Source organism: Furipterus horrens, unplaced genomic scaffold, assembly GCF_987537825.1.
Source record: "Furipterus horrens unplaced genomic scaffold, mFurHor1.1.pri manual_scaffold_6, whole genome shotgun sequence".
NCBI lineage: Eukaryota > Metazoa > Chordata > Mammalia > Chiroptera > Furipteridae > Furipterus > Furipterus horrens.
The window spans coordinates 54,929,744-54,942,265 of record NW_028327176.1 but is presented as its reverse complement, the minus strand read 5'-3'; the positions used below and the strand labels follow the sequence as shown (position 1 = coordinate 54,942,265).

The window sequence follows — 12,522 nt, the reverse complement described above, 5'->3', positions numbered from 1 at the left end:
CATACTGATGTTTCTCTCCCTCTTGTTTCTCCATCCCTTCCCCTCTCTAGAAAAATAATATCTTAAAAAAAAAAAAGAGTTCATTTCTAGAAATCCCAAGATGCTCTAGGTATTAAAGCTAGGGGAATGGGGGTGGGGTCAGATAGGGTCTGGAGCTATGTCACAGAAAGGTTCAGGGAATTAAGGATGTGGCCATGTGGCTGAGGGAGTAATTGGTGTGCTTTTTAAAGTAGAAAGAAATTCAGTGGGTGGGACTCAGATGGAAGCAGATATTAGATTGGTTCAACTTATAACTGGAACAAGTTGGGATTTCAAAGTTCAGTAATGTTATGAATTAAATACTTCCATATCCATACAATGAAATATTTGGCAACTCTTTAAAAAGATGCAGTTCTAGCCCTGGCCGAGTAGCTGTTAGAGCATCGAACCAATATGCCAAGGTTGTGAGTTCGATCCCTGGCCAGGACACATAGAATGAACTAATGAATGCATAAATAAGTGGAACAACAAATAAATATTTCCTTCTCTCTCTCTCTCAAAAAAAAAAATTAATAAAAAGATGTAGTTCTGTATCACTGGTATTTACAGATATATGAAATGAAAAAAAGATTACAAAAAAGTATTATTCCATTTTAAAATGTATGTACACATATGGTTATATTTACACACTCAGAAAATGTTTGCAACCAATATGTGGTTCTCTTGTAGTGGAATTTCAAACTTTTAAAAAACTTGGACGTCCTAATTCTTCTATCTTTAACATGGAATTTGTGTAAGAAAATAAAGTGTATTTATAGTTGCCCAAGAAATGGGGACTAGTGCTCTTTCAACTCAGAGGTGTCAAAGAAGCAGTTTACCATACACAGCATGACCCCACTTTGTATAGATCTGTATGAGGATCCTGGATAGCCACATGTGCTCAGGCATTTCCAGGGGTTCCATTGCAAGGGACACAAAATGCAGATGAAAGCCTAGGAGCCTGTCATCTGATGCCCTGTTAGGATTGTGGGGTTTTCACTCCAACGCACTCAGAGAGGCACTCTCCTGTCTAGTGACCTAACAAGATGTTGACATCAACTAGAAAGAATGCTGAGGTCTTCATGGATGGCTGGGTGGCTTGTCTCTGAGATGCTGAGTCCATTTCAGCCCCATGTTTTGAGTAGGAGGGGATGGTTCCCTCTCTCAAGTATCTTCCTCTCTTTTGCTTTCCTTGATTTATAGTCCCTTTTCAAGACCAGCCACCACAATTGGCAATCTGAACGAAGAGTGGCAGCCCCAAGTGTGGGACCTTATGGGAAAGCTCCTCGCCCCAAGGACAGCAGAAACTAGGCCCCATATTCTCACCCCACCCCACCCCACCCCTGCCCCCAGACATGAGTTCAGGCCATCAGACTGGAACAGGATCAGCGACCCTATAGCAAACACCAGAAGTGAACAACTTGAATAGGGGGAGGGGGGAGCTTTGGTCTCCAAATTCAATGAAAGAAAGAGAACAAAGATAAAAGGGAAAGAAAGTAAAAGGAGGAACACATGAGAAAAAGGCCACCTCTGTTTCCCCCTTGATGGCCAGTTTTAACAGCTGATAGCCTTTGAACATTACTTTTTGCAGGTGGCAGAACGGGACAAGGATAGGCTCAATCACTGCTATTATTAGTAAGGGCTTCGTCTGTCCACCTACAATCTACAGATGAGAGGGGGTTTAGGGTGAATACTAACTACCCCAGTCGGGGCCTGCCTCAAGAGGGGGTGTGGAAAGAAGGACCCACACTGAATTTGAGTGCAAAAAATAAATATAAAATTTATTAAAACACCCACAATATTTTAAAGATACCAGGAGTAATACAGTTCACAAACCCAGTTGTTTGTGTAAATTATAATAAAATACAAATCAAAAAAGATACATACTTGCAATTTCTAGGCACCCTAAATTAAATTTACTGAAACACTGGGGAGAAGGGAGGGTCAGGAGGGGTAGCTCAGGAGGCAAACCAATAGAGTGGGAGGAGAAATATTAACAGAAAGGTAAAAATTATACAAAATAAAATTATCAGCATAAATTTACTGTACTAAGAATATCTACAGTTTAATAATACACATCCTATTGCCTTGAGACATTGCAAAAATCTACCATTCATCCATCAACCCCAGATAAACTTCATTTCAAGTAGCCACAGTTACAAAGTCAAGACGGAATATTCAAGTATGGTTGTTAAGTTCACCTCCATTGGAAGCCAAGTAACCAAACAGGAATTCAAAGAGAGAAGAAATAAAACACATCAAAAAGCTACAGGGGTTTGAGATTAAATCTAATGCATTTATATGCCACAATACGACCTGCCCTTGTTTCTTTTTAAATTGGAGTACATGAAAAAGAAACATCACTCCTGTTTTTCTCCTTGGGGGAAAAAAGAAGTATTGGAACCAAGAAAATATGGATGTTCAAATCAGTCAAATGGTATTTTTTAAATCCCCACATGAATAGTGACAAGTTATCCCTGAATGACGGGTAGTCGAAATAAGAAGAGAGCAAATAATACCGCTACAAAAAGCATCCCTGATATCAGAATAGAAGCAAATGAGGAAGTAGGCCAAATCACTCACTGATTCTTAGGCTAAAAGCAACGTTAGACCTTGCATTTCTGTGCTGCAGTCTCTGCTCAGGAGAGAAGCCTATTGCTTTGCTCTTGCCAGCAGCTCTGCGGGAAGAAGGGCAGAGAGTGCCAAGACAGGGGCCTCACCCATAGGAAAAACCTTTGCAGGTGAAGAGTGTGGGACTGTATAACCTATGCTGGGAGTACGCACCTCAAAAAGTGTTCGTTTTGGTCCAGGGTATGTTGAAATGGGCCATGAGCTACCACAGAGGCAGCTGGCTAATAAAACTAGGTTTTGAGGGAGTCATTTCGAATGACAGCAACAATGACTGAAAAAGCTCAATGAGATGGACACAGGAAATTCACATTCTGTTGAAGAGCAAAACTTAAGAAGAAAATGAAATTAAGTCAACCATGCTCCTTTCTTTAGGTGGTCTGTCATTTGCTGAATGAAAAATTAAGTGACCCCAAGATTCTTCAAGGTCAAGTACATCATCAAATGAACAAGCTGTAGGTATCAGACCCACACGGAATCTACTTTACCGAAGTTGTCATAATGTCCTGTTTTTGAGGTATTAAAAAAAATTATTGTGACAGTGGATGAAACAAATGGAGCTTTCCTGTTGAGTTTTTAAAACATCAACTTTTGTGGACCCAAGAAGAAATTTAGAATAGCACCAACTAAAAAGCAGCCTCAGTGGCACTGAGTGAGCAAAGAAAGCCCCTTCCATTCATTTGAACACGAGTGGTTACCAATGAAGGGCCGAAGCAACACTGAGGCAAAGGCTGTGAGGAGCCAAGGAAGGAGCCCCTGCCCACCATGGCCCTGGCCAGTGCCAGTGAGGAAGGAGATCCTGTGGTCCACCTTGGTATGCAGAGCACCTTTGGGACTCTCAAGAGAGGTCTACTTGGCACCCTGGGCTGCAGGAGAACGTGTGTCCTTGGCTATGAGAATGCCTGCCATGTTAGAAGAGGCAGGAGAACCTGACTCCCCTTCCTAACACAAACAAACAAACAAAATCTCCCAAAACCCTTCACCCTTCCTTTCTCACTAGGCCTGAGACAACACATAAGATAACAAGAGCACCAGCCACTCCCAGCAGCACCACTCCCATTTACATCCTGAGAGCCAGCTGCCTTTGTGACTTGCCTTTCTGCGTTTGGCCACCAAGGGAAGAACAATAAAACAAAACGGAAACACTGCTCAGAGCAGGTGACAGCACGGTAAACAAGGGTCTAAGGAGACAGCACCAAAATGGGGGGGGGGGGCAAGAGAGATGGGAGTCCACCTTGTTTTTGGTTGGTTGTGGTTTCAGAACCTCAATAGCACCTCAGCAGGAACAGGATCAAGGACAGTCACATTAAAACACCATAGCACCATTTGATTTAGACTATTTCAATTCGTAAAAATGCTTCCTAGTCCATGAAACACACTTCAGTAACAAAAGGAAAGAAATTGGTCGAGGCACGTCAGGGATGTCATTGTAACTCCACCAGCTTTGTCTTGGTTTGCGACCTGGACATGGTTAACTGTCACAAAGCCTGGCTGGATTTCTCTCAATGAAATCAGATTACTATCTAGTCATTCTCAACCGTCCTACTTGCTGCTAAGTACCAAACAATTAAGCCCTGCTGCTTCATTCCTTGCTGTAGCACTTGAAAAACCCCTTGCTGTGCACAGTATGGTACCCAAGAGAGGCTGATGGAAGGACCAGGTTGGGGCAGGGTATACCTCTCTCCACGCACACCACTGTCATCTCAGTGAGAAGGCAAAGCAGTGCCCATGAAGCCGGTGAGTGGGAAACCGAGGCCCTACCAAAAAACAAGCCAAACAACAATGAAAACAAAACACCTCAAAATCCATGAAACACCTTTAGTCAAGATTTCTGATGTGTAGATAATGGTTTCTTAAGCTAGCACCAGTTATTTTGTGAGAACCTGCCAAGAAGCAATTTTTACTTTAAAAATCTCTTAGCACGGAACTTTGCAAGCACTTCCCTTGCACACGAAAGGCAGGGAAAACAGAACAAAACAAGAGGAACCAATTGTCAGCGCTGCATGTGGACGGTGTCTGTGGGCGGGCACACTGGGGAGATGACTATATGACTCCATCGTTTCTGTTGCTATAATAATATTACTCTTAAAACTTGGTCATGCTGTTAGGTTCTTTAGTTGCAATGGCTTTATTTTTCTTCTCATGATAAAAATGTCTGTTAACCATCTTTAGGACTTAAAAAATGATAGTGCCAGTAAAAAATAAAAATTTGATTTTTCTCTTTAAGAAACCTTCAGCAGCAAGGGGGAGATAAAGAGCTGTGCATAGTTACTTTTTAAATATATGTCTAAAGCATGCTAATTTTAATGACTGAGATTTGAGGTAGGTTATACATGTAGTGTGTACAAATCCGCATGGGCTTGAGCATGGCAACAGCACCACCTAACTTCTGCAACACCATTCTGAGGGGATGGGGATGTTCGATGGAGTCTGCCTCCTGACTCTCCTTTCAGCAGCCTGTTTTCTAATCCAGAAATTTATGCACCAAAGGCTGTTTGAGCTTGGGGGTAGGGGGGACAGATACCACATGCTTTGAGCTTGTATTGGATTCTCTTTTCATCTAATGGCTTTGCTACCATAGGGTGATGAGGGAAAGAGTATATTTAACACACATCAGGAAGACTCACACACGCCAAGTATCAGAATCACCTGGGTTACACTCGGGACCTTCCAAACCAACAGTCAACCTGGGGCTTTCCCACGCCATACAGACGGTCACATTCTCCAAATGTTTCGTAAAATATTGTATTTCTTGCTTAAGATCATTTAAAATGAAGTTTTCAAGGCACCCCCGTATCTACCTAAGCACGGAGTCAAATGAGACCTGCATAAAAGTACTGATGCGATAAGCAAAATAGCATTTAAAGGACCCAACTTTTCCTCAAAACTAGAAAATTCGCATGCTCTTAAAGACTCTGCTTCCTTTAGCTTGTCAAACTGAAGGTCAGAGGTTTTCCTATAATTCTGAGTTCTGAATAATTCTAAATCCTGATAAGCTCTTGGGTATTTATTTCAAAAGCAATAATATTTCATTTTTGTCCTGTAAAATAAATGCAACTTTACAGAATATGGTAAAAGTGAAGGATAGACAAAGCACGTTAAATATTCAGCTACTATTTACAATTTCTCCCACAATTACATGTTAAAACATACTTTATTTTTTCAAGTTGCTGTTTAAATCTAGGCAAAAGTGCTTAAAAAAATCTTTCACTATTTACAGTTAAAACCAGACCACACAAATGCTCAGGACATCTCACAGCGACCCTCCGCCAGTGCTTCTGGACCAGTTACAGTAAACAACCAGCGGGGCGGTTCTCAGCTCTTACACAAGGCACCTGGAAGCTCAGGAACTTGCCTTCAGCATCATCATCTGATTGTTAAACTCGGTTTAGGAAGACCCACATCTGAATAAAACTGCTCAATAAATATCTGACGTTAATCTCAGGGCTTGGTGTGACATCCCCCTCTGCGTGTCCCACTGAGGCCTCCCGTTTACCACAACATCCACGCGGCCAGCATTGCTGCTAATACCACAGGGAAAACAAACACGCCAAGAAGTGTGATTTACTGTCCATGAATGCTGCTCCCACCTGTCAGGCCCAACTTCTCTTGACAATGTTGTGAAAATTAAGCACCACATTCTTATTTCAAAGAACTGAACGAATGCACCAGAATTTTTGAACGAGTGTGTTGAAGTGGGTGGAGAGGAGAGGGAGGAAGGAAAAGAGAAAATGACCGAATAGAGAAATGGCACCAATTAGGAAGGAAAATCATAGCTACCAGCTGAAAACGTTTGACTCTTGCATTTTATAATTGTTTTAAGTGTAGGCCCACTCTCCAAATGATAGCATAGAGGGGGTGGGCTCAAGTGTGAGGCATGCACCATTATCCAATGCGAAAATCCAGGAATAAGCAGAGATGCGCTAACTGCTGTTACACTGGTGTGCGGGGCTCCTGCAGGAGGCGACCTGCCGGAAAGTCAAGGAGTCCCAGCACAATACTACAGCACCAGGCTCTGCACAGCGCTGCACACGGGGCAATGCTGGCTTTTCACAGCTTGGGTTCAACTTCTTGTTTTTAAAGATACAGTAGCCCTTTCGATATCAGCATGGACTTAGGGGCATTTTTAAAAAATTGCCAATAAGACAAATTCCTTAAGCCCAGTATCATTCATTGGCTTGTTGACTTGGTGGAAAGAGGCTCCTAAAGAGCCTCTCAACTCCAGCTCCATCACGCGGTGCTGCCTAGGGAACCATGACATCACGGGGCTTGATAAATAATGGACAGAGAGGATTCAGTGTGGAGACTAGCAAGCTTGAAGCTGCCTACTTCCAGCCTGGGTTCTGGGGAAATCTACGTCAGCCTCCCAGGTGCCTGGCCTGTGGTGCACCTGCCCCCTCCCCCCAAGTCCAAGCGGTGCCTGGAAAAGGGATCCCAGATGTTCTACAGATGCTTCCATCCTTTCGGAGAGGACAAAAGCCATCCTGAGGGCTCCCTCCCCTGAAGGGAAGGTGAATCTGTCCAGAGGGATGGACTGGGTAGCTACACTCCGCTCTTGGCTCATGAGGGGCAGGTGGCTGAGAGAACCTCGTCAGCTCCCAAGAGGGCCAGGCTCGCCGGGCCCAGCAAGACTGGGCAGGATTGAGCACTTGCGGCCTATCCTGACCATCCTTTACCATTACTATTGTCGCTTTAAAAAAATCCAATAAATACACATTTTTAAATGGAATTTAAAACTACTCCTTTGTGAAAGGACACTATAAACTTTCTTTCCATTATTGTGATATACAAGGATAAAGTTTTAAAAACAAGAGAAAATAAAAGTCCCCCCTAACAAGGGGGGAAAAAAGCCAATGTGGAGATATAAATATTAAATTCCCGAAAAAAATCACCCGACAGCCGTAGCTTCTTCTTCAAAGTGCTGGGGAAGTGGGGGGAAGAGAGGGGCGGGTCAGTTCTGAGGTTTGGACCATAAATACATATATATGCATATCTATATATGTATATATAAAAAGACTTCTGCACCCCCAACCCGCCCCCAGGTGTGAGGGCAAAAGCACCACAGAGGCAGCTCGGGCCGGGCCCGACGCTGAGGTACGCTGGCACCCTGGCACCTAGATCCAGCGGCTGTAGGGACCAGTGACCTTCGTGTAGGCGTAGGAGGACACGGTGACCGCTGAGTCTGTGGGCACAGCCAGCGCCTGCCGGGTCGGGACAATCCCCTTCTCCTTATGCTGGGACTCGGTGACCACGGCACCCCCCCACTTGCGCTTCTTCCCATAGAGCTTGGCCTCCTGCTGGCCCAGGCCCAGCCTGGCAGCCTCCTCCTGCCGCGCCCGCGCCCTCTCTGCCAGCTGCTTCATCTTGGCCTCCCAAAGGGCCAGCCCGTGGTTGGGCTGGTTGAGGTTCTTGTGCTGGTAGAAGACCAGCGAGATGCGGGTGGGGTGGCAGCGATTGGGTTTCTTGAGGGGTGTGGTGGCGTGCAGCTCCCGTCGGGCACACTCGATAAGGATGGAGCCGTGGGCGGGCGCCACAGCCACGCCGCCGATGTTCTCGTCCAGGAAGTTGTGTTCACTGTCAGACCACAGCTCCTCCTCTTCCTCCTCCACACCGCCCTTCTCCTCCTTCACCACTCCCTTGCTGGGGGGCTCCTCAGCTGTCCCCTCCTCCAGGCCGAAGGGATCCCACAGCTTCTCCTCGGATTTCAGGGCCCCAAACAGCTTCTCACTGGAGCCCAGGGGCATGCCGAAGGACTGCCAGGCTTTGTCCAACTGGCTTGCCCCTGGGGTTGAAATCCGTCCCTCCTCCCCTTTCAGGGGGCTCCACAACTTGTCTTGGAACCCAGCACCGCCTTTCAGGGCAGAATTGAAATCCCCTGCCCCCAGCCCCCATGGCTTCTCAGTCAGGCTGGGCCTGGCCAAGGCCGAGGTGCTGTTCCCAAACTTGCAGGGGCTCCATGGTTTGCCTTGCAGCCGTCCTCCAGTCTGGGAAGCTGGCTGCTGCCCCTCACCAGGGAACAGCCCCCACTGGCCATCTGGGAAGGGGGAGGGAGTCAGGCAGCCAGCTCCAAAGGAACCGATCTTATCGGGGATGATGGCAGGGCTCTCCCCTGGAGGGAACACACCCCAGCTGCCACCCACACTGTTAGTCCTCTTGGGGGACATGCTTGGTCCTCCTGAGTACTGTCCCCATAGGTGATTGGGTCCCCCATTCTGAGCTGCCTCGGGCAAAGGTGTTTTGCCCATCTTACCAGGGTCTCTAGGTACAGATTCAGCCTGGACCAGTGGGTCTACTGGCTCTTGTTTGATGGATCTGTTGTAGCAGTTGGAGCTCTGTGCAAAGGGAGAGGGGTCCCTGGACACTGGGTGGATCTGGGGGGCCTTGGGAAGCAGATACTCCTTGGGGCCTGGATAAGCAGGCTGCTGGTGGTGAGGAGTGGGGTGGTGGGTGTCTGTGGAAACAGCCTGGCCAGGCAGCTCGGCAAACTCAGCACCACCGTAGGCCGGGCTCAGGCTGTTGTGCAGAGCGTGAAGGTCTGGCTTCTTCTCGAAACTGCAGCTGCTGCCACTGTGTCCCCAGGTGCCAGGCCCCAGGAACTGAGAGGGGAAGATGGGGTTGCTGGATGGAAAGCTGTAGTAGCCGAATGACGGAAGAGCGTACTTGGAGTGGAAGCCATTGACGGAGGTCAGGCTGGGCTGTGCATAGTAGGAGTGGTAGGAGTACACGCTGTTCATGCTATACGGGTCCGAAGGTCGGCAGTTGCCCAGCACTGAGTAGCTCTCCACCACCGTGTTGCTGTTGTACTTGAAGGAGCTAAAGTGGTTCTGCGGCTCTACCTTGAGTGAGGGCTTCAGGCTCTGCTGGGACAACCCGCCCTTCAGAGACAGGCCTGGGGAGAACAGGAGGCAAGGCAGAGAAGAAGCAGATAGAACCACAGCTGACTAAGGCCCTGGGCAGGAGGACTGGGGATGGAACCCTCCCCCTGCCTGAGGTTCCCTCTGCAAGTGAGGCTGCACTTGCTCTGGGTGCTGCTCATCACGCCCCCCACACCCAGACCCACTGAAGCCCTCCGAGAAATGGCTCATAGAGCCCACAGTCCCCTCTGCGTCACTCCTCCTCCCTACCCCTTTGAATGCACAAGTCCTCACTGAAGCCCCTCCCCTCCTGTTGGCCACTGCAGGGACAAGGGCCAGGAGAAAGGAGAGCTGGCCCACTCTGCTGCCCCACTGTAGCCCATGCGCCTGAAGCCATGGTACCCTCCACAGACTCTCAGGGAGGGAGCAGGCAAGCTGGAGGCGAAGCCCAGCTCCTCTTTGGGAAGATAAGACAAGCCCCTTGCACTGGCTCCCCAGGTATCTCCTACCAGGTTTGGTGTTCTGGGACTGCTGTGGCTAGCACCCTGACTGGTGAAATTAAGACAATGGAATGGTCCAGGTGGCTGAGAGGGACCCCAGGACTTTACTGTCTGGACTTTGGTCTTGAGGCAGGAAGGGGGTAGTGAGGGAGATGTCCAGGTCCCCCACCCAATAATACCAATGCCACCCCCGGTGCATGCCGGCTCCCCACACACCTGAGTCAGTGGGGATGCCAGCCAGCTCCAGGGCCTCCTGTTTGATCTTCTCTGGGGTGCTTAGCTTCTCCTTCTGAATCTTCTTCTTCTCAGCCGCCGCCCTTCTGGCTTCCAGCTGCCGCTGGCGGCAGGACTTGGCTGGTTCGGGCAGGCGCCGGACCTCGCGGGGAAAGGCGGTGAGCACCTGGATGGCCCCACTGCCCACCTTGGCATTCTGGTTCTCCTCACTGCCGAACTCATCTGTGGTGGCCATCTTGTACAGGGGTAGCACGTGTAACTGCTCGTCCTCGGGAATCTTGCCCACGCAGCGATTGTCTTCCTTGGTCAGGGTGCAGACCTGCCTCAGCAGAGGGAGGGGCACGGAGTTGGGGGCGCCCAGCACTGGAAGGAGGGGCTAAGCACCCCTTCCCCACGCAGCCCCAGCACCAGCCATCCACTCGGCCCTAATGCTTCCTCTTACCCCTTGGAGTGTCTAAAGAGCACTTCTTTCCTGATTCACAGAGTACAGTAGTCCCTCTCTATATTGCAGTTCACTTATCGCGGCCTCACTGTATCGCGGGATTTTAAAAAATATTATATTTAATTATTTATTGCGGATTTTTCGCTATATCATGGGATTTTGTGGGACTGTATATGTATGATGGTAAAGTTACGTAGGTTTAAGAGTGTAGAATATGTTTAAGAACATAAGTAGTGTTTATAAAAGTGGGCAAAAGGTTAATAAGGGAGTGGAAAAGGTTAATAAGGGACTGGGAACAGTTTTTAAGGGTGTGGGAAGGGTTTATAAAGCCTTAAAATATATATAAATACTAAAGTAAATGTAAGGCTCCTACTTTGTGGATTTTCACCTATCGCGTGGGGGTCTAGAACATAATACTCACGATAAGTGAGGGAATACTGTAACAGTATCACTAACATTTAGTCTGCATGTCCATTCACACTGTCTCATGTGATCTTAATAAGGCTGAGAGAGGGAGAGGCGATTAGCCCTGGGTCACATGGCTGGCAGAGGACCAGGTCAGGGTTAGGAGACAGGCTCCGCCCTCCAGACGGTGTTACTGCCCTTGTACTAAATCTCGTAACCTCAGACCTCCCACCATTATCCTTTGTGCCCTGAACACTCCACCTCTTTTGGTTCTTAAAATAATTTTCCTTTTTATTAAAAACTGCATATGCTGGTTGTATAAAACTTAGGCCAGCAAAAAGGAAATAAAAATTATCTCCCTAATCCCACCACCCAATATAATCACTGTGAACACTTTCATATTATGCATGTGGTTCTATAACTACATTTAAAAAATGTAGTACACCCTGGCTCGTGTTGCTCAGTGGATTGAGTGCCGGCCTGTGAACCAAAAGGTCTCTGGTTTGACTCCCAGTCAGGGCACATGCCTGGGTTGCTGGCCAGGCGCCCAGTTGGGGGTGCACAAGAGGCAACCATTCATTGATGTTTCTCTCACTCTCTTTCTCTCTCCCTTCCCCTTTCTCTAAAAATAAATAAAATTAAAAAAAATATATATGTGTGTATATATATGCTCCTTTAATATGATTTAAGAGCTGATTCTATTGTATCAACGCATTAATTTCTTTAGCCTTCATTACCATTTAAACTTGTTTCCATTTTTTCCCTATCATAAATAATACCTTATCCTTTGGCTAAAAATTTTAAGATACTTAAGTCCTTAGTTAAGTAGAACTGCCACATACTGCTAAACTACCCAAAATAATTGTCATCAGTGTTTAACCAATATTGGCAGAATGTGTTTCAATATTCCTATACTTTTGCTGATAATTTTGCCATCAATTTCTTAAACTTTTTGTTATCAGAATGTATCTCGTTAGTTTACATTCCTCTGATCACTAGTAAGATTCAATTTTCTCCCTCAAATTTACTTTTTTTTCTTTCATAATTAAGATTTTAAAAAAAATCTTGAACCTTTTGACATTTTAATTATGATGTGTCTTGGTGTGGTCCTTTTTGGATCTAGCTTGTTTGGGACTCTCTATGCTTCCTGGACTTGTATGTCTATCTCCTTCACCAAATTTGGGAAGTTTTCCTTCATTATTTTCTCACATAAGCTTTTAATTTCTTGCTCTTCCTCTTCTCCTTCTGGCACTCCTATGATTTGGATGTTGGCACATTTAAAGTTGTTCCAAAGGTTCCTAAGCCTCTCCTCATTTTTTTCAATTCTTGTTTCCTCATTCTGTACTGGTTGACTGTTTATTTCCTCCTTATATTCCAAATCATTGATTTGAACCCTGGTTTCCTTCCCTTCACCATTGGTTTCATGTGGATTTTCCTTCGT

General features: G+C 46.5%; 1 protein-coding gene across 3 annotated transcripts in view; it reads right to left on the bottom strand.

Moving 5' to 3' along the window:
- Positions 1–3,854: 3,854 nt before the first annotated feature.
- Positions 3,855–12,522, bottom strand: part of TET3 (tet methylcytosine dioxygenase 3) — a 111,325-nt gene continuing 102,657 nt past the window's right edge. For all 3 annotated transcript variants that reach the window (XM_090281526.1, XM_090281527.1, XM_090281528.1), the window contains 2 exons: positions 10,217–10,553; positions 3,855–9,535 (listed from right to left, as the gene is read on the bottom strand). In XM_090281526.1, coding sequence (XP_090137652.1) covers positions 7,761–9,535; positions 10,217–10,553 — 2,112 coding nt within the window. In that variant the 3' untranslated portion in view covers positions 3,855–7,760. The remainder of the gene's footprint in view (positions 9,536–10,216; positions 10,554–12,522) is intronic.